This window comes from Mobula hypostoma, chromosome 3, assembly GCF_963921235.1.
Source record: "Mobula hypostoma chromosome 3, sMobHyp1.1, whole genome shotgun sequence".
NCBI lineage: Eukaryota > Metazoa > Chordata > Chondrichthyes > Myliobatiformes > Myliobatidae > Mobula > Mobula hypostoma.
Window position 1 is genome coordinate 177,871,132 of NC_086099.1, and position 23,214 is coordinate 177,894,345.

The window sequence follows — 23,214 nt, forward strand, 5'->3', positions numbered from 1 at the left end:
AAACTCTAGAGCCTATTGTGTGTGAAAATTCTGGGAGATCAGAAGTTTCTGAGATAATCAAACTTCCTTTTCAAGCATCAGAGTCATAATGTACCATGTCATCAAAGTCACTTAGATCACATTTCTTCCCTATTCTGATGTTTGGTCTGAGCAATGATATGCTTTTATGTGTCGAGTTGTTGCCACATGATTGGCTGATTAGATATTTGCATTAATGAGCAGGTGCTCAGGTGTAACTAATAAAGTGGCCACTGAATATATACATACTTTGATAATAAATTTACTTTGAACTTTGATCCACATGTAAAAATCATTTATATACAAACAACAGAGGTCTCAGAACCAATCATTGTGTTAGGGACCTCCAGCCAGAATAATAGCCTTTCACCCCCTATTCTCTGTCTTCTATGAGCAAATTAGTTCTGAATCCAGACTCTCAATCCAACCTTCTATTCATTAAACTGAATAGAGGTTTATGCATTGTTGGCAACCAAGGGTTCACACAAATGCTAACTGTCTTCTGTATCTTGAAGGCAGGAGCTTGCAGGCTGCCAGCAAGACTTCGAAACTCAGTGCAGCCACTGCATCATATCGTATTCTAATGTCACTAAACCACTCCTCGTGTGTCACTGCATCATATCGCATCCTAATGTCACTAAACCACTCCTCATGTGTCACTGCATCATATCGTATTCTAATGTCACTAAACCACTCCTCATGTGTCACTGCATCATATCGTATTCTAATGTCATTAAACCACTCCTCATGTGTCACTGCATCATATCGTATTCTAATGTCACTAAACCACTCCTCGTGTGTCACTGCATCATATTGTATTCTAATGTCACTAAACCACTCCTCATGTGTCACTCCATCATATCATATTCTAATGTCACTAAACCACTCCTCGTGTGTCACTGCATCATATCGTATTCTAATGTCACTAAACCACTCCTCGTGTGTCACTCCATCATATCGTATCCTAATGTCACTAATCCACTCCTCGTGTGTCAGTAACAGAAGTTATTTTTTTAAAATATCCACATAAAACTGCTTTTAACATACCATTGCTTTTTGAAGTAATGAGAATAAACTTTAGAAACATAGAAAACATACAGCACAATACAGGCCCTTCGGCCCACAAGGCTGTGTCGAACATGTTCCTTCCTTAGGACTACCTAGGGTTACCCATAGCCCTCTATTTTTCTAAGCTCGATGTATCCATCCAGGAGTCTCTTAGAAGACCCTCTCATTTCCGTCTCCGCCGCCGCCGGCAGCCCATTCCACCCACTCACCTTTCATTCACTTTTAGACCGTAGGCTGGTTTAGTTCACTTTACAGTTGAGCCTACATTGATGACTGACTTCTGGTAAGATGGTGGCATGTTCGATCAGCCATCTATGGGGTCAACTCGGTTATTGTCCTTTTAATATGTATTTTTTATGATCATGAGACACTGCTGGACATTAGGAACTTAAAGTACTGCAGGCCTACCCCCACCAGTAAATTGCTCATTGACAGAAAAACTGAAAGAGTTAAACTTGGTCCAGATTGTGCTGCTGCCTGCATCAGAGAGAGTCGATTGTGCAGAAATGATGTGCAATTTAACAGCGAGTGATCATCTTAGTCACTTTGCTTGTGCCCGTAAGACCCTACCTGACATTGTTATTGTGGAATGCTGTATCCAATTCACTGGTTTATTGGCAGTCGGCTGGGGTGGACGGTAGGGGGAGCTGCATGGTCTTGATTGTAGCAAGGACTAGGCCTCAAGCTGCAGTGTCACCTGTCTACAGCCGCACAGGAGAGAGGTGTTGGGGTTGGTGCGCTCTACTGGAGGCAGTGTGGTGCGGCATCCAAGCTAAAGTCAGTGCTGCCCCCTAGTATTCACTCGGCAGAAGACAAGCTGTATTGTATTCGACTGCAGACTGCTGCAACATTCATGGACTCAGGGTCTTGGACTATATTTGGCTCCAGGCTGCTTTATTGGTATTGCTCCAGCATTGATGGCTTTATTTTCTGTGTGCTTCCGCACTGAAATGATTATTGTCAACTTCAGTACAATATTCCCTTGCAAGTCATCAGCAAGTAGCACAGCGGGTGTGGTCTTTTCAGCTGGTTCCTACAGAGACGTATAACAATATAAGCAATTCTCTTCCAGCTATAGTAGTGTTGTTCTGAGTAAACAGCTGTTGTAAGGATGGGAGGGATGTGGAAGAAATCTGAGGCAACCGGGGAAGAACAACACCATGTAGGATCATATAGACCCTCTTGGACCACGACCAGACACTATATAAGGAGGTTGTGAGGGAGGTTCTCATAAGTAAATGGCAAGTCTATGAATTTGTGTTCTTTGAAGAATCTGACAGTACAGGCAGGTTCCTGTACCCAGTCTTTCTGCTCCCATGGGCTAACGGAAAACTCGATAAAGTCTTCTGTCTTGGTGTATGGCGTTTAGGTGACCTCCTGAATACAGTTTGAAGTTTGGCCCTTTGAACAGAACAATCTCAGAGGTAAAGAGGTTTGTGAAACTCAGTTCAGTGAGTGAAAGGTGATGTTCTCTGACCAATCAGGTCAAACGTCCTGCTGCTAACACACTCCATTTCTGCTGACATCATTTAAGAGGTCTTACACCAGAAAATATGTGTGGGGGAGACATAAGAAAATAAAATACCCTGGGCCAGCTGGTGGTGCAACGACATCAGTGCCGGACCCGGGAGCAGAGGTTCCCGGATTCAAAACTAGTCAGGTCCGCTCCCGAGTATGCTTTCCATCCGTGCCGGATTGAGTGTCGAGATCGCAACTCAACCTCATAAAATAAAAAGGGAAAATGCTGTGAAAATGTCTGCGTGAGGAGTGGCAAGCCACACAGACACTCTCTCGCTCCGCGCCTTGTAAACGCCACGAAAAAGACATCATCACGGACACACGCACAGACACGCAGACGCGCACGCACGCACATGCAAAAAAAAAAGAAAAGAAAATTCCAAGTGTGTGCTAATTTACCCCAAAGCATACATGAAATTGCTCTGCTCTAGATTAAAATGATTTTCAACCGGTTAACACCTCTGGTTTGACGTTGTCTGAATGAAAACAGATGTTTTATTCTTAACAAAATGCTTTAGGATTTGTATATGAAAATCTCAGAGAGATATCAGGCTGCAACATAGAATATTTATTCCAAAACTGATTAATAAGAAATAATTTAATTTGTTTGGGACGTGGACTTTGTGAGTATGTTGGCATTTATTCTCCATCACTACTTAGCTTCAGAATTATGACTCTGACCCCTGAATTATTGCTTCCTGGGCCATTTTTGAGTGTAGTTAAAGGTCAACTAAAGTGAAGTACCTCATCATGTGTAGGCTAGAATATATCTCCCTGAAGGGCATTAATGAAGCAGATTGGGTTTTATGATAATTCAGTAGTTTTATATTTATGGTTCCTCATACCAGCAATTTATTCCAGATGTATTTAATTACTTGCATTTAACTTCTCCTGCTGTTGTCATGGGGACTCAAGTTGCCTGGATCAATAGTCCAGGCCTTTTTATTCTAATCCAGTAACTGAACCACAACCACTATGTAATATAATATATGAATTCCATGTGCTAATGCTTATTCATTAAGAAATGCAGTTATTAGCATTGTAGTTTATAAACAATTTCCTTGTCATGAACACAGCCTGACTTGGTGTTTTATTACTTCTCCCTCTGCTTCATTTTTTGAAAGAAGCTACCAAGAAAGAAGGTATGTGATTTCATTTCGGGACTCTATAAAGTATGTATTTCCTTTAAGAATTAACTCCATTTTACTGTAATCTTTAATTCTGACAGGTAATTCATGATTAATCAGTAGACATACCATCCCATTACATACTCAATTTACGCCATTGCCTTCTCCGCCTTCACCTTCATCTTCTTCTTTCCGTACAGCAAATGGAAAAACAGAGAGCATCGAATGCCAACCTCTTTTGGCACTGCTCCCTAAGGGAGTTATTCACCTGTGGGCCACAGGCAGCCTAGTTAGTTTTCCCTGTGCTTTAAAATTCAGGGCTCCATGCTGTGTGCATTCCACTTAACAGAACAGGCAAGAACCAACACAACTGCCTGGATGACAAACTGATACATCTGAATGCCAACTAAGGCTAGAATGGAAGGCTAGAATTGGAACCTAACGTTCCTTGTGAATGATTGGGCTGACCAGCTTCAAGTTCAACATGAGGATAGATACCAATGGCTGCTTAATTTTTTATCCTTGTCACACTACTAATTAAGTTACAACTTTATCTTTACAGTCTTCATTTCCTACATGGTGTGCTTTGAACTATGTTGCTCGTGATACCATGCAGCATAACATAACTAAATTTGAATTCTGAACACAATCACTTGATGATATGTTATGACGTATGGTAGTTCTAGATGTACTTGTTCTGGGTTTGATGGCTCTTCTTTCCTACCTTCTCACTGTTTGTAGGCAAATGCCACAAGGAGACTATGTCAAAAAGCCCGGGGAAGCTGACTCTTTCTATAGTGACATACCTCCTGGAGTCAGCTCAAACTATTCAGCATCTAGTTCTAAGAAAAGGTCTGCATTTCTCTTTCAACCTACTCTTTTACAAGCAACAGGAAGATTGAGTTAATTACATAGCAAATAAAGTAAAGCTCACATTATATAAAAGCTTGAGCTTCATACCATTTTAAACCCAATTTCCTCCTGTGTGTGTTTGGGGTGCTAATGCAAAAACTGGCTTTGTATCCAGTTCTGAATTTTAACTAACCCAGGCACCAAACAAAAACCTGCACATAGCTTAAGAGTAGGTGGAAAAGGAAGGGGTGAACACAAAGCACGGCAAAATGATGGTTAAACAACGCTGAGACAAAACCCACTGATGGTCATAAAGGTTTTCGTTCATCAATACTCCTCAGTTTACACTGGGGCAGATTCGGGCAATTCACTTACTCACTTCCCTCCTTTCCAAAGTTTGCTGCCTTCGTTCTGTGGACAGGAGATAATTCCAAAAGACTTTCATTCACACGGAATTTTACCTACAGTGTCTGTTTTCTGGCAATGCAGTGTAAAGGTTTCAGAAATGTAATGAAAAAGATCTCAAACTGCAATAGAACCAACTGGATATCAGAGAAAGAGAAGTAGATAACTTAGAATCTAGAAAAAATAGAGAAAGCATACATCCTGAAGAGGAAATACAAACAGAGGAACAGTAAGTACATGGCAGCGGCTGCCTCTGTTGTATCGTTTCTTTTAGAATTTTGCTTGTTTTAACTTCCAACATTCAGTATCCTGTCATTGTATTCACTGAAGACATATAAAGTTCTTCAGATAATTTTATGTATTTGATTACCCTGGTCACCTCTTAGAGGCACCCGATTGGTTCTCTAGGTACCAGTCACTGGTTGATTCACACTCCATGACTTAAGCTTATCTACCCAAGAAGGTATCTGGACTGATAGGATGGCCCGTTTCCTCCTATCTCGAAATCTGGATTTAGATCAGCTACTCTCCATTCCTGAGAAAAATATATGGAAAATTGGGAGGATGGCAGTGTTGAGAGCCTTCAAAGTACCAGTAATTTACCAAATGGTGGAAAACCTTGTAATGCCATGCACAGATACCCTAGAAGAGCTGCTGTGCATCAGTTCCTCCCGGTACCGGCCATAATGCCATGAACAGAGACTAACATGGCCGTTTGTATGCAAAGCAAAATTAGCACTTACAAATAATAATACAGAGCACACAAGGGGAAATTGTGAATGTGCATAGTGCTGCACGAATTTGCACATATCCAAACGAGGCCACTTCCTTGCTTGTGAATAAGCTACAGTGTAATGAGCTGCATGCACCAAGGTAAGCACACAAGGGTCCTCACTCCAAAGGCTACTGCTTCAGCTAAACTATGCGAATTTCCTCATTTAAAGTTAATGGCTGTAATATACTGAAACAGAGCAACATCTCTGTTTTGGTATCCAAATAGAACAACTTTGAAATGCCAAAGAAGCAATGAACACATTATTCTGTCATTTTCTTGTAGGGTGACATTGGGGAATTATCTTACACATATTTTTAATATTTCAGGTCAAATGGACTCTCGCATTCTTGGAGTGAACGGATTCCAGATGAAAAACATATTCCAGATGTCTGTGAAAATGGCAGACCACGCAGTAACTCCTGGCAGGGTTAGTTTATTGTATATATGTGGATAATTTAATATAATCCATTAAAGAACATGGTTACTGTTACAAAGTAAGATAATCCAGTACCTACAGGGGTAGTTTTCTGAAGGAGAAATTATTCATTGAATAATAATGAACAAGCAATACAATTTGGTAGTTTCCTTCTGAAATTTCCCCTGTTCATCTTCAAGCAAACAGAATAGTTTATATCAATGAGAGATTAAAACAATGTATTAAAATCTTACCTGATTAACAGGTGCACTTAGCACCACATGTAAGTGTCAAACTAGTTTATAATCACCAGTGCTCTGGGCATTGTATAAGAGCATTTAGAGCCGAGGGCACAGTTATACTCTGGCTATAAGTATTAGTTTAGAGTCTTTTATGTTGAAAATGTTTAGCATTACTGCTACTGATCTGTGTTGTGCTGTGTATATATAAACTACACACACACACACACACACTCACACACAACCACACACACACACACACACACACACACACTCACACACAACCACACACACACACACACACACACACACACACACACACGTATGTAAGATGCATGTGCGTTACCATTTGCTTTTAGCTTACACTTGAGCATGGCAGGGAATTTAGACGAAATATGCTAGAAAAAGGATTGGTTGGAAAATTGATCTGCTTTGTCATGTTTTATTATTTATCTTACTGGATGTACCTTATTCAAATTTGTTTTATTGCTAATGTCGCTATTGGGGGAAAAATTTACCTTAGTTTATGCAAAATATTTCATGACTTCAGGACATTCGAAACCAGTTTACAACAAAAAATTATGTTGACCAAAATACAGGTGAAAAACCACCCCGACTGTCTTTTGAAATTGAGGTGTGGGGACTTGTGCTGTTCACCTGTGAAGGGGGCACCGCAAAAGTTTACACTTCATCTAAGCACCCCTGGTGGTGCAGCACACTCTCGGTACAACTCCAGGTGAATCAAGATTTCGGGCTCAAGTCTCAGGAGTGCACCTTGAAACCACTAAGTTGTACCTCAGAGGCAGGACTGCAACTACTGAGCCAAGGTTGACACACTACACAAGGCTCTATGCCCATGATGGTTTTCTTGAGTACTAAGGAAATAGAGAGTATGCAGTCATTGCAAGTCCTTTGGCACTTTCAAAAGCAGTAATGTAATTAAAATGTACAATGGAGGGAATTAAGGAGTATTACTTTATCTACACATTTTTTTATTGAACTTGAATAGTGAGAATCAATATCCAGGACTGGAATGAATTTTGATACACAACAAAATCGTTTGTCAGTTAATGGTCTGTATTCTCTATTTAAACAGATGAGTCACAACCTTAAGGGAAAGGGCTGGCAAGTGGACGAATAGAGAAATTCATTATTTTCATGTTTAGATGTGTTTTATGTTTTTCATCTGCGCTACCTGTTCTGTTTCATGAACTGTCATCAGTATGTATTTTTAGAGTTAGATAATGATACCATTCACTCTGTTACCAAACTTCTCTAATTTTTCCTGATTTTTTTTAAGGAAATTTAGGAGGCAACCGAAAGAAGAATAAAGGAAGGAAATTTAGGCCACGTTCCAATTCTACAGAGTGAGTACAAAACATATTTAGTTATAAATTGTGAAAATGCTGTATAAAGGCTTGCAGATTAAGTAGCTTCAGCAAGTGAATTTAGATCATTGAACTCCTGTTTGCCTTTGCAATTTTTTCCCCTTATTGAAGTATAACCTGAATGAAGAATTAATTAACAACTGCAGAGTTTTGTTATGAACATGATGTTAGTTTAAATCAATCTGACATTTTATTACACTTTATACTTGGAGGAAAAATATTTCATCTTGTCTGGAGTTAATGGATTAGTTTTTACTCATCTATCTGAATACAGTATTATCCTCATGCAAACTGGAACTGTGGTTGCCAATAAAAGCTGCTTCTGCTTTCATTTCTCTCCACATGTCACAGATTCTTAAGTTTGTAAAACTTTTGCATTGAATTTTATTCTACCAAGGATTAATCTGTTCATAATTTGAACAATCAGAGTAATTGTAGTCTGATGGTTAAGAAATAAAAATTGCCAAAGCTGTAATCAAATAATGTTTGAAAGAAAACCTCCAAAATAATTCAAAAACATGTTTTCTTTATTCTTTGCATCGTGACATACAAGGAGGGCAGTCACTCAATTGGCAGCCAACACAGCTATCCCATCACCCCCATTTCCTATCTCCATATTTTGGTACAGCCCTGCAAGTCACTTTCTCTCACATCAACTCCTTTGATTCTTTTTCACTTCCTGCACTAAAGGGTAATTTGCAGGAGCCACAATTTTAGGTTGTCGGAGGAAACCAGAGAATGGGAAGGATGTATGTAAACTATAGAGGGAAAACATGATACCCAGTCAGATGATGATAATGGAAGTTGTTAATGTTTGAATCCATTTACAAGTCATTGACAAATAAAGTAGTTAGTGCCTGCATACAGCAAAGCCTAAGTGACATGTATAATCGGCAAGTAACATTTGCACTACAATAGATTCTGATAATGACAACATAATGCTGGAGGAACTCAATGGGTCAGGCTGCATCTATGGCAAGGAATAAACATTCAACATTTCAGGCCAAGACCCATTCTAACTAAAGAGAATCTGATGACCACTTATCCTTGACATGTAATGGCTTTGCCATTACTGAATGCCTCACCGTCAACAACCCTAGTGGCTGCTGTTGGGCTGAGACTCAACTGGACCAGTCACATAGAGGTTGTGGCTACCAGCTGCTCAGCGACTGTGTATTCTGTGGTAAGTGACGCAACTCCCCCAAACCTTCCTTCTATCTGTTTGGCAAAAGTATAATAGAATACTTTACCTACACCTAAACGTGTAACTTCGATATAATTCAAGAAAATTAACACCATATGAGACAAAATAGCCTATTTATTACCCTGAATATTAATTTCCTTCAATATAGTTATTTGTCTCAGTTACTTCAACACCATTTCCCAAACCTACGGCAAGAAAATTAGGGCAGCAGGTGCATGGCCACAGCCTGAAGGTTCCCCTCCAAATCTCCCAACATCCTGCAGTAAAAAAATAAACTGCTGTTCCCTCATTGTTGTCTGGTCTAAATCTAGAACTACCCCCCAATGGCATTCTGAGAGTTGCTTCAACACTGTGTTTCATGAGGTCAACTCCTCAATCACCAATAAAGGTTGAGCAATAAATGTGGATTATGCGGCATCCTGAAAAATAAATAAATTGCACACTACACACAGAAAAGCCAATAGTTTTAACAATTTAATTATGTTAACAGTGAAGAGGTATATATTTTAATTGAAGTTATAACTTTTTACACACTCGAGTGTTTCTTCAATTTTTGTTGATTATAGTGATAGAGGTATTCAAAGCCATGTAGCAGAAATAACTATATTAATTCTATATTCGCCTCAAATGTTTCTTTACTGGGCTAAATTTCATACCTGTGTTATAATATAAAGTTTAATACATAGGGCTCTATTATTTCATTTTAGTGTAAATTGATAAGTGATATCATATCCACAGAATACATTTTCATCCATCACAACAACAGAGCAACAAGTTACTTGGGGGTTGCATGAATATTTTTTTTATCTTGGGTTTGGTCTGTGACATGTGGAAGTTATCTTCATTTGAAGACATATTCTCTATACATTTATCTCTAATTGCTCGGAAAACTATTGAATTGGTTTTATTTTGACTTCAATATTTCTATTAAATAAGTATTCCAAAGTTGAAACTAACAAAAGTTTTAAAAAACTTAATAGGAGAGAACATAATTTATTTCAAAACAGTGTGCTTTATTTTATGTCAGTGATCAATTGCTATTGCATATTTGATCTTGCACTGCTTATTTTTGGTGTAAGTTTGTAATGATGTAGAATTGGGTGTTGTGTAGAGCATGGTGCTGAGCAGCAAGTCAAGCAATCTGTGATGTTGAAATTTCTAACCAAAATGTGAGTGCAATTGTTGTTATGTAGTAATTATATGATGGATTTAATTGAATTTGAATAAAAGAGGTTTCTGGTATAAAGGGCAATGTCCCAGAAATTCGATTGCATGGTGCCTCGCTTTTCAGAGCAACAAATGGCATTTTGGTTAGAGCACTTTGTCGTTGTCCAGGATGCCTGCCTGAATCTTGCCTTAGACAATTGGCCCAAAGACTGATTTTTACCATTTTGTGCGATTAGTTTGTCCAACTGCTGTAAGGATTGTCCATGTTTAAGCCCTATGCTTCAGGAGCATAGCAACCAAACTATAATTTTGTTAAGGAATCACTGAGACTGAGAAGTCAATTAAAAGAACACTCACTTCAGCAAAGTTAAACAACCATTTAATATCTGGCTTCACAGAAGAAGGCATGGAAAACCTTCTAGGTAGAGTGGAAACAGATCTTGATCAAATGAGAAACTGAAAAGAATTAGCATTAATTAAAAAGTAGTATTGGAGAAAATAATGAACCCTAAATCTAAAGGACCAGTTGACCCTTCTGACAAGATTTTTATAGAGGTCACTATGTAGATAATGGATGCAAGAGTTGCATATTCCAAAATTCCATAATTTTGAGAATATTTCTCACAAATTGGATGGCAGTACTGTAAATATAATCCCACCAAAAAGAGAACTTTGCTGAGTGGAGATCAGTCCCACTGACATCATTTGTGAGGATGGTGTTAAAAATGGTGGTAATTGAGGATTTAGGGAATAATAATTGGATTTGTAAAAGGAAAATCATGTTTGGCAACTCCATTTCAAAGCTATATCCAATTGCAAATCAGATCAGAAAGAGCATGTGATCGGGATTTTCATAAAGTCTTTGATAAGGTGATGCGTAAGAGTTTATAAACAAATGGGATTGAGGATTATGCATTTGTGTGGATTGGGGATGGTTAATAAATAGATAAAGAGTAGGAACAAACAAATTATTTTAGATAGGGAGGCCAATTGAGTACTGTAATCATCAATTTTAGGGCTCCAGAAGTTCATAATAATCTAATCAATAAATCAATAATTTGATGAGATAATTTCTGAGGATTTAAAGCTGTGTAGCTGTTTTAATTTTGGAGAATGCAGACAGGCATCATGGAATGTGGATATAATATAAGGAATGCAGATTTACAGGTTTTAAATGGTGAGAGACTGAAAGGTGTGCCTAAGAGTCAGCGTACAACTGCAGCATGCAGTCAGCAAGGCAATATGCATGTTGATCTTTCTTGCAAGGGTTTTGAGGACCAGAATAGAGACATCTGTTTTGAATTCCCGGGAAGTCTGCATGTGGAGTACTGCCTGATCTCCCCACCTAGGAAAGAATATACTTGTATAAACAGGTGTACTATGAAGATTCAGCAGGTTGTCTCCTGGTGTATTGGCTTTGCCCAGTGAGGAGAGGCTAAGCAGACTAGGCTTATGGTCTCTATCATTTAGAAAAGTAAGAGGTGATCTCGTTAAAGCATACAACATGGTTTGAATAGAGAAAAATACTCTTCACCCAGAGTGTGGTGAGTTTTGTATCCAAGAGGGTGTGGAGATGTATTATTTGACTATATTCAAGACAGAGATTTTTTGGGATATTAAAGGAAATGAGGAATAGGGCTCCATGACTCTTCAGGGATGAGCCAAGAGTCATGGAGTCAATCAATACAGCAATAGGCTCTTTGCCCCACCATGTCTTTACTGACCATGAAGTACCCACCTATACTAATCCTATTTGCTAGCAGTCAATTAGTAGCCTACTGCAGCTTGGTGATTCAGCTGCTTCTAAATGTTGTGAGAATCCTCTTGCCGCCATGAGCAACAAATGTTTCTTCCGGATCACTTCCCATTTCAGTCACAATCCAATTTCTGGGCCATTTTTTATATAAGACACATATGTGATATAAATAAGTCATTACTGTTCTTAAAACCGGTAACTTTTGTTATTTCGATAAAATTTAATAGTCTTTTTTCTTAACTTTTTGGCTTTATGAGCATTTCCTAGTATTATATCATTTCCCAGCTAGATAATATGGAATTCTATGCAATAGTTACATTTGTTTTATAACAAAGAGTATTTCTCAATACGTGCTTAAATTCCATGATTAAACGGGAGCGGCCAATAATTTGGTAAACTACTAATCCATTAACCACATCCAACACCACAGCGCTATACATCTATATTCAGAAAGTGCTACTTATATTGACTGGCTGTTGATGGATGAAAGACTAAATGACAGCAGAATAGTTTTATCTGAAGACTGGCAAACATTGCTCATTCAGATGTGTTGTCTATCTGGATAACTAAAGGATCTGATTATAGCTTGGTTATTAATTTGAACTCTTTTAACTGACAAGCAGCCTGCATTGGAAATGATATGATATGAATAATGTTACAACTGTTTGGGCCGTTGGTTAACTATACAGTACCTAATTCCTTGTTCTAAAGCAGGGGTTCCCAACCTGGAGTCCATGGACTGCCTTACCTAATGGTATTGGTCCATGGAATAAAATCGGTTGGGAACCACTCTTCTGGAGTATCTTATAATGTGGAGAAGAACGCAACTAATTTTTGCATGGTTTCCTAAAAAAAACTTTGCTTAAATTGATTAAGAGCAATGTTTGCAGTGATAGTGGAGTTTACTGTAATCTGTTTTTATTTGTCCAGTTAATTATGCAAGACAACCTACCTATAATAAATTACATGCAAGGTCTTTTGCATAAATGTTTTGCAATCTCGTGTTTAATATGCAAAGCTCGAATATTAACCTTTTTTTTGGTAAGGACAGAATTTTGTAGTTGGCTACAAAGCAGGCCCCATGATTTTTCTTGAGGCAACTGAGCTGTTGTGAAAACTGCACGAGCCTTGATATATCTTGGATTTTGTCATTTGAATACTTTGCAGTTGCTGAGAAGATCCATGGTGATGTATGTGGCACGTTCACTTGCATTTTGGTGAAGAAAGCTCTTTGCTAAGCTTTGCTATGACCTCAGATCTCTTTTCTTCTTCTTCTTCTTCTTCCACTTTCTTTGAACCCACCAATGCTTTCTGCAGGTATTTAAACCCATGGTACAAAAGAGAATATAATGTAGCTAAGTGGGTAGAAGATGTGAATAAAAACACTGAAGGACCGTACTTTAGGTATTTCTAAAATCATTGTGTTTATCTATTTGTCTATTTATTTAATTATTTATTTATTGCCAGAGCTGTTGCAGCACATTATGACTGGACCTGCTGCCTTGTATTAAAATACAAGCTACTGCAGCTGGAAGTTGCCCCTGTTCATTTGCTACCTTTGACTGTCCAAGCTTCATGTGCAATTTCAGCTCCTGTTTGCATCTAGTGCTAAGATCCCCTTTATAGAAGTACTATAGTGCATGCTTCCTCTGGTGCCACCATTATTAGCTTGTTCTTCCATTTTCCACTAAAAGTAAGCTCAGTGGGCTAACACACAATTGCCACTGCCTATTTCAGTCCAATCATGCAGCACCTTGGTGTACCCATTGACCTACCCACTGCTCTGATAATGTCATTTTCATTGTACACAATATCCTGTTAAGACATTTACATCTACAATAAAATTCTGCTGTTGTGCTGCAATGATGTGCATAATGGGCCATCAGGCAATGCAACAGGAACGTGGTGAAGGGTGAGTGCAAAACTCTGTTTACCAAATGCATATTTTCACTGCAGGTTTTTAAACATTTTGCCTTCGAACGGTGACAGTGAAATCATGCAAACTCCAGCTACCTGCTGAGCTTGTTTTGAATCACTCTACTCTTCGGCTGACTTCTTGTAAATGCATTCAGTTTGTTATTCATAACAATTATTTTAATTAAGGACTTGTATTTCTCCATGTTTGAGTCACAAAATGGTTTTGTTCCATTTTTAGTTACATTGCTAGCCTGTAAGATTGTTGGATTATGTCTCAGAGAAAAGCTTCCTTTGATTGTCATCTTTAATGTCTCTGTGTTATGCTATACACAGCACGACCAAAATAGGAGCACATTGTTGGAGAAAAAGTTGATTGCAAACTTCACTTGTGGATTTCTTAGCTTGTACCGAGACAGGATATGAAAAATGTTACAGTAACAGTGGGGAAAAGGACAGGGCATGATCCTCATTCACAATTTTAAGCATTTATCCTATATTCATTGTTGAGCCTGATTACTAAATTCATTATCTATTAATAATCTGCAAGTTGCTACAGAAACCACAAGATTCAACAGTGGAGAACAATTTGTACATTATTTTAAGCTATTTCATGTTGAGAGAGAATTAAAAAAGTAGTAAATTATTTAATAGTAGAATTAATCATAGAGGTTCTATACTGAAAAAAAAGCATTTGGCCAAAAATGTCCTCATTAACTCCTTGGAGAGCAATCTATTCAGTCTCATTCCTACATTTTTTCTTCCATAGCACTGCAGAGTACTTTGTGTCTCGAATATAATTTTGAAATGGAAATGTGAAACTGAAAAGCTGAAATCTGCAGGAGGGAGAAAAAACAAGTGCTAGAGGAACTCTGGGTCAGGAAGCATCTGTAGAGAGGCGATGGATGGGTGATGCTTCAGATCGAAACCATTCAACTGGACCCATGATTTCAACTGCTCATTTTCCTGCCCAGATGTTGCCTGACCTATTGGGATCCTCCAGGAGCCCAAACTTTGCACATTTTGCTTTGTTACCACAGGCATTATTTTCTAGTTCTTAATCACCCTCTGCATTGAACAAGTCAGGATGCTGTTTACTGACATCACCTTGGCATTTAATACAACCACACCTCAGAAGCTGGTAGACAAACTGTCCTCGTTGGGTCTCAACAGCTGTCTCTGTAACTGGATCCTGGACTTCTACACGGTCAATCCGTGTTGGCAGAAGCACCTCTAGCTCCATCACACTGGGCACCGGCGCCCCCTGCGCTGCATGCCTAGCCTGCTGCTGTTCACACTGCTGACGCATGACTGCCCTGTTAGATCCCATTCAAACCCGATCATCAAGTTCGCTGATGACGCAACAAAGGGTGGCCTCATTAACAATGACTACATGGCATACAGAGAGGAGGTAGAGCGGCTGGCAAAATGGGGTGAGCGCAACAACTTGAGTCTCAACTTGGACAAGACCAAAGAGATGAGTTGGACTTCAGGAAGGGTGCAGGCTGACCGCACCTCTCTGCGTATACGTGGCTCCTCCGCGAAGAGAGTTAGGTGCATCAAGTTTCTGGGAGTGCACATAACGGACAATCTTATCTAGTTCCTCAACACCATTTGTTTGATAAAAAAGCAGAGTGGCAACTTCACCTCCTGAGGAGATTGAAGTGAGTGAGGCTCTTTCCCCTCTTTTCCCCACCCCACCCCCAATTCTAACCAATTTTTACAGGAGCACCATCGAGAGTTCCCTAACCACCTGCATCACCATCTGGTATGGGAATTGCAAGGCATCTGATGCAAGTCCCTACAAAGGATTCGGAGTACTGCTGAGAGAATCCTCAGGGTCTCTCCCATCCATCAGAGATATTTATCAGGAGCATTGCATACGCGGGGTCCTTAGTATTGTCAATAATCCCTCCCATCTGTCCAAGAACCTCTTTGACTCCCCTACCATCAGGCAGAAGGTACTGTAGCATTAGGACAAGAACTGTTAGGATGGAAACAGCTTCTTCTCCAGCCCGTAAGACTACTCAATTCCCTGCCACCGCCCAGGTGTCATCACGCATGAAGCGCCAGTAGCATTATACTGTTTACCTTATAACTTGTGTTGCAAGTGTATCTTATTTGAATTGAATTGAATGATCTTTATTGTCATTATAGATAGGTACAATGAAACTCTGTTTGGCTTCCTCTCAGGCAGTTAAATAAAGCGGTAGACAAAAACAAGACAGTAATAGAAAAACAGTATTAAATAGATAAGTAGCAGAAAATAAGTTGCAGCAGCACCAGAATATCACAGTAATGCAGAAAGTGCCATTAGTGGAAGTATTGTGTGCATGTGTGTGCTCACAGTTTCAGTCATTGTTCTGTGGGAGTGGTGTGATTTACAAGTGGTAATATTAGTTTATGTATTACGTGTGTGAGTTATATGTATTGTGTTGTTGTGCATCTTGATCTGGGGAACGTTGTTTCGTTTGGTGGTATATATATGTGGAGTTGAATGGCAATAAACTTGAACTTGTACATGTTTGAGTATCTTTACCTTGGTAACGTAGTGGTTAGCATGATGCTATTACAGCACAAGGTGTGGGAGTTCGATGTTCAATCCTGGCGTCCTCTGCAAGGGGTTGTACACCCCCTTCCCCCTGGAATGCGTGGATTTCCTCTGGGTGCACTGGTTTCCTCCTACAGTCCAAAGGTGTACCTGTTAGTAGGTTAATCAGTCATTGTAAATGCTCCATGATTAGGCTAGAGTAAAATCAAGGGTTTCTGGGCGACACTGCTTGAAGGGCCAGAAGACCTACTCCACGCTTTATCGCAAAATAAATAAATGTTTTATCTCATACCCTCACCATCACCCCCACCCCTGGACTTTGCCTTTTGACTTCAAGTCTTCATCTCTGATCCTCAAAGCGGCTAGTAATGAATTTGTTTTCAAATAGCTCAGTACATATTGGGGTTAATTTGTCAAGTCCAAATAACCCAGTCCTAAATTACGGACATTACACTGATGATCCACACAATCAAATTCATGCGGGTTTACTTAAAGAGAACTATAGAAGAAGCAATAAAACAGTTCAAATTTTGATCTGATGTTGTGGCTCATTGCTTGCTGCAGCACATGGTCACTGACATTACTTAATCCAGCACAACAGGATTTTAGATCCATTCAAACGTTTCACTTTGCAGGCAAATGCTGCCTAATGAAATGAGTCATTAGACGAGAATCTGTTGCTAGGGTACCATCAGAGGAGAGAGAGGGCACTCTTGAGTAAACAATAGGTAAATTTGCCATTGTAATGTATTGCTTCAGTGGTGTGCTGGAAGGTTCCAATGATAATACAGCAACATTAATTTTTACAGCAGAAAAATGTCACATCCAGACCTCTTCAATTTTATAAACCACTTTATATAAAGTGGCCTTCAGATGTTTAAATCGGCAGGCGTATTCATAAATACCATCTAAATTATATGTAAAATTATAAGGAGAGAGGCATAAAGACCACAGATAGAATCTGGAGCAAAAAGATCTGCTGAAGAAACTGAACAGGTCGAGCAGCACCTGTGGCTGGAAGAAAATGTCAATATTTCAGGGTCAAGATCCTGGTTAGGATGGTGGCAGTCAGACCTCTCGTTAATCTCATCAGGTGTTGATGCAGGGTCTTGATCTGAAATATCGACTGTTCCTTTCGCCCCACAGATACTGCTCAGTCGGCTGTGTTCATCCAGCATGATATTATAAAGTGGGCCAGTGGCAAAAAGAAATAAATAATCAGGCCATCCTGATGCAGGGTTTCCAGAAGGGTGAGACGAAGAAACACATAACAATCCTCACAGAGGGATCAGAAGTGGAGAGAGTGAGCAGTTTCAAGTTCCTGGGTGTCAAGACCTCTGAGGATCTAACCTGGTCCCAACACATTGATGCAGTTATAAAGAAGGCAAGACAGCAGCTATACTTTATTAGGGGTTTAAAAAGATTTGCTATGTCAACAAATACACTCAAAAACTTCTATAGATGTACTGTGGAGAGCATTCTGACAGGCTGCATCACTGTCTAGTATGGGGGGTGGGGCTACTGCACAGGACGGAAAGAAGCTGCAGAGGATTGTAAATTTAGTCAACTCCATCTCGGGTACTAGCCTACAAATTACGCAGGACATCATCAAGAAGCAGTGTCTCAGAAAGGCAGCGACCATTATTAAAGACCTCCAGCACCCAGGACATGCCGTTTTCTCACTGTTACCAGCAGGTAGGAGATACAGAAGCATGAAGGCACACACTCAGCGATTCAGGAACAGCTTCTTCCCCTTTGCTATCTGATTCCTAAATGGACATTGAACCCTTGGACATTACCTCACTTTTTTTTAACATGTAGTATTTCTGTTTTTTGCACAATTTTTAATCTCAATATACATATACTGTATAAAGTATTCTAAATAAGATTTAATTATTTATTGTTATTATTTTATTTTTCTATATTATGTATTGCATTGAACTACTGTTACTAAGTTAACAAATTTCACGTCACATGCCGGTGATAATAAACCTGATTCTGATTCTGAGGGTTTTGAGCTAAAACTTAGTTCATGTAGGAAACAACCTGACTGTGCAAAGCTAACAACCCATGATAATATCCTATTTAAAAAAAAACTGGTTCTTTCTTTCCTGAAAATTCTATCACCCAAAGACAGTAAGGTAGAAGGATTCTGTCACAGTATGTGGACAGGCCGACCAGGGGGAATGCCATACTAGATCTAGTACTAGGTAATGAACTGGGCTGGGTCACAGATCTCTCAGTGGGTGAGCATCTGGGGAACAGTGACCACCGCTCTCTGGCCTTTAGCATTATCATGGAGAAGGATAGAATTAGAGAGGACAGGAAACTTTTTAATTGGGAAAGGGCAAATTATGAGGCTATAAGGCTAGAACTTGCGGGTGTGGATTGGGATGATGTTTTTGCAGGGAAATGTACTATGGACATGTGGTCGATGTTTAGAGATCTCTTGCGGGATGTTAGAGATAAATTTGTCCTGGTGAGGAAGATAAAGAATAGTAGCATGAAGGAAACTTGGGAGACAAGTGAGGTGGAAAATCTAGTCAGGTGGAAGAAGGCAGCATACATGAGGTTTAGGAAGCAAGGATCAGATGGGTCTATTGAGGAATATAGTGAAGCAAGAAAGGAGCTTAAGAAGGGGCTGAGAGGAGCAAGAAGGGGGCATGAGAAGGCCTTGGCGAGTAGGGTAAAGGAAAACCCCAAGGCATTCTTCAATTATGTGAAGAAAAAAAGGATGACAGGAGTGAAGGTAGGACCGATTAGAGATAAAGGTGGGAAGATGTGCCTGGACGCTGTGGAAGTGAGCGAGGTCCTCAATGAATACTTCTCTTTGGTAGTCACCAATGAGAGGGAACTTGATGATGGTGAGGACAATATGAGTGAGATAGATGTTCTGGAGCACGTTGATTTTAAGGGAGAGGAGGTGTTGGAGTTGTTAAAATACATTAGGACGGATAAGTCCCCAGGGCCTGACGGAATATTCCCCAGGCTGCTCCACGAGGTGAGGGAGGAGATTGCTGAGCCTTTGGCTAAGATTTTTATGTCTTCGTTGTCCACGGGAATGGTACTAGAGGATTGGAGGGAGGCAAATGTTGTTCCCTTGTTCAAAAAAGTAGTATGGATAGTCCAGGTAATTATAGACCAGTGATCCTTACGTCTGTGGTGGGAAAGCTGTTGAAAAAGATTCTTAGAGATAGGATCTATGGGCATTTAGAGAATCATACTCTGATCAGGGACAGTCAGCATGGCTTTGTGAAGGGCAGATCGTGTCTAACAAGCCTGATAGAGTTCTTTGAGGAGGTGACCAGGCATATAGATGAGGGTAGTGCAGTGGATGTGATCTATATGGATTTTAGTAAGGCATTTGACAAGGTTCCACATGGTAGGCTTATTCAGAAAGTTGGAAGGCATGGGATCCAGGGAAATTTGGCTAGGTGGATTCAGAATTGGCTTGCCTGCAGAAGGCAGAGGGTGGTGGTGGAGGGAGTACATTCAGATTGGAGGATTGTGACTAGTGGTGTCCCACAAGGATCTGTTGTGGGACCTCTACTTTTCGTGATTTTTATTAACGACCTGGATGTGGGGGTAGAAGGGTGGGTTGTCAAGTTTGCAGATGACACAAAGGTTGGTGGTGTTGTAGATAGTGTAGATGACTGTCAAAGATTGCAGAGAGATATTGATGGGATGCAGAAGTGAGCTGAGAAGTGGCAGATGGAGTTCAACCCGGAGAAGTGTGAGGTGGTACACTTTGGAAGGACAAACTCCAAGGCAGAGTACAAAGTAAATGGCAGGATACTTGGTAGTGTGGAGGAGCAGAGGGGTACATGTCCACAGATCCCTGAAAGTTGCCTCACAGGTGGATAGGGTAGTTAAGAAAGCTTATGGGGTGTTAGCTTTCATAAGTCGAGGGATAGCGTTTAAGAGTCGCGATGTAATGATGCAGCTCTATAAAACTCTGGTTAGGCCACACTTGGAGTACTGTGTCCAGTTCTGGTCACCTCACTATAGGAAGGATGTGGAAGCATTGGAAAGGGTACAGAGGAGATTTACCAGGATGCTGCCTGGCTTAGAGAGTATGCATTATGATCAGAGATTAAGGGAGCTACGGCTTTACTCTTTGGAGAGAAGGAGGATGAGAGGACACATGATAGAGGTATACAAGATATTAAGAGGAATAGATAGAGTGGATAGCCAGTGCCTCTTCCCCAGGGCACCACTGCTTCATACAAGGGGACATGGCTTTAAGGTAAGGGGTGGGAAGTTCAAGGGGGATATTAGAGGAAGGTTTTTTACTCAGAGAGTGGTTGGTGCGTGGAATGCACTGCCTGAGTCAGTGGTGGAGGCAGATACACTAGTGAAGTTTAAGAGACTACTAGACAGGTATATGGAGGAATTTAAGGTGGGGGTTATATGGGAGGCAGGGTTTGAGGGTCGGCACAGCATTGTGGGCCGAAGGGCCTGTACTGTGCTGTACTATTCTATTCTATATCAAAGGATAATTTTCAGTAGCCAATTAATCTATCAACCCACATCTTTGGAGTCTGGGAGGAAACTGGAGCATCCAGAGGAAACCCACTCTGTCGTAGGATGAATGGTCAAGCTCTACGCAGACAACAGTCAAGATCGGGAGTGGACCTGGGTGGCTGGGGCTGTGAAGCTACCAGCCGTGCCTCTGTGCTCCCCTCCTAGATTATTCCTTTCTTTGTTTCCTTGGGATCAGTCAATGTAAGACAGCTGTCCTCCAGAATATTACTGAAAGTCCTTTGGATGGTGGACCTAAATTCCAAAGTTATTTATTAGGAACACCTTTAAGCTGGGGTCACTTGCTGCTATATTGATTACTTACTTAAAAAAGAGAGAAGAAGAAAGGAGGCAAAGTTGTTTGCAATGATCCATTGAAGTGACCAAATAGAGTTTGCAATACTATGGAAATTCTTTAAAACTATTGGCAAGGGCAAACAAAGCCAAGTTACATCTTCAACACAAGGAAAATTTTGTTTAGAATTAGGCATTTAAAGTTCTCCTTTGAGGCTAAAACTAGGATGGAATTAATAACAATTCTAAACTCAATCTACCTAGAAATGAGAAAGTGGTTAAGTATTGATACATGTTTACACATCTTCAAGTCTGTGTTAATATGTCTCAAGGCAGGAAAGCTATTTCACAGCTGGAAACCTGTAAATCACAGTCTATTTTCTCCACGTGCTGTGTGTTAAGTATTTAAGTGTGTAGATTATGAATCAGTGCATGCAGTGTAACGCATTGCTGACTGTAGCTATACGTGGAATGGCTGCCCAGTAAACCTCGCTTCTGCCTCTTCCATCCATAATAGTGAGGCCTGCTGTTGCTTTCTTCACCGCACAAAGTGCAGTGCTGACAGGACCATCTCAACATTTACAATAAAAAAAAGTTGTTAGCTAGTTATGCAGTAATTGAGATGCAATATTGAGAACTGTTTATTGTTTTGAAACAGCAAAACTGTTGAGAACTTAGTCAACATCAAAAATAGAATATAATGCCTCAGATCTATTAATCTAGGTCCACAAATAATTTACAGAGTAGCATTGGTAGGGCATAATCTATAAGAATGTTGGATGAAACAGCAAAACATTTGATTGAATCATTTTGCAGCACACATGCAATTTGCAGACCCTTCATTTCAATGATACTGCAATTAAACTCAATGTAACCTTTAGATCATAACATTGTCAATGCTACTCTGAGAATGAAATATTCCCTCCTGCACTCCTGATTATTCAGGAGATCACAGCATGAACTAATAGCAAGGTTTTGTAATTATTCATTTATCAATGAGTCTCCACAGACCAATCTGTTATCTACTGTTATGCTAGAACTGTTGCAATGGGTTTAAATTAATTTGGTGAGGTGGATGGGAACCGGAGTGATACGGCTGAAGATGGGGCAGTTAGTATACAAGCAGAGGCAGTGTGTAGTGAGACAATCAAGAAGGTTAGGCAGATGACAGGGCAAAATTGCAGTCAGTAAGATGAGTTGCAGTGTAACACGGGGACAAAATCAAAAACAGAAATTAAGGTGTTATATTTGAATACACAGAACATTAGGAATAAGTTAGATGATTTGTAGCACAGTTCAAGATTGGCAGGTATGACATTGGGGCATCACTGAGTTGCAGCTGAAAGAAGATTATAGTTGGGAGCTTAACATCCAAGGATAGATATTGTATTAAAAGAACAGGCAGGTGGACAGAAGGGGAGGCGTGGCTTTGTTGGTAAAAAACGAAATCAAATCCTTAGAAAGAGATGATATGGGATTGGAAGATGTTGAATCTTTGTGGGTAGAGTTAAGAAAATGCAAGATTAAGAAGACCGTGATGAGAGTTATATACAGGCCTCCAAACAATAGCTAGGATATGGGGTACAAATTACAATGGGAAATAGAAAATGCATGCCAAAAGTTCAATGTTTTGATAGTCCTGGGGGACTATCAATATGCAGATGGATTGGGAAAACTAGGTTTCTGCTAGATCCTGAAAGAGAATTTGTAGAATGCCTTTGAGATGGCTTTTTAGAACAGCTTGTGGTTGAGCCCACTAGGGGATCAATTATTCTGGATTGGGTGTTGCATATTGAAATAGATTTGATTAGGGAGCTTAAGGTAAAGGAACCCTTAGGAGGCAGTGATCACAATATAAAATTTACCCTGCTATTTGAGAGAGAGAAGCCAAAGTCAGATGTATCAGTATTACGGTGGAGTAAAGAGAATTATAGAGGCATGAAAGAGGAGCTGGCCAAAGTCGAATGGAGAGGGATACAAGCAGGGATGATGGCAGAATGGC

General features: G+C 39.9%; 1 protein-coding gene across 9 annotated transcripts in view; it reads left to right on the forward strand.

Annotated features, from left to right (window-relative positions):
- The window catches only part of adam22 (ADAM metallopeptidase domain 22), a 356,035-nt gene that overhangs the window by 319,400 nt on the left and 13,421 nt on the right, over nt 1-23,214 (forward strand). The window contains exons 26-30 of one of the 9 annotated variants that reach the window (XM_063044159.1): nt 3,729-3,746; nt 4,473-4,583; nt 6,090-6,190; nt 7,718-7,784; nt 13,250-13,336. In XM_063044159.1, coding sequence (XP_062900229.1) covers nt 3,729-3,746; nt 4,473-4,583; nt 6,090-6,190; nt 7,718-7,784; nt 13,250-13,336 — 384 coding nt within the window. The remainder of the gene's footprint in view (nt 1-3,728; nt 3,747-4,472; nt 4,584-6,089; nt 6,191-7,717; nt 7,785-13,249; nt 13,337-23,214) is intronic. The other 8 variants (XM_063044161.1, XM_063044160.1, XM_063044165.1 and 5 more) reach the window with 8 other exon arrangements.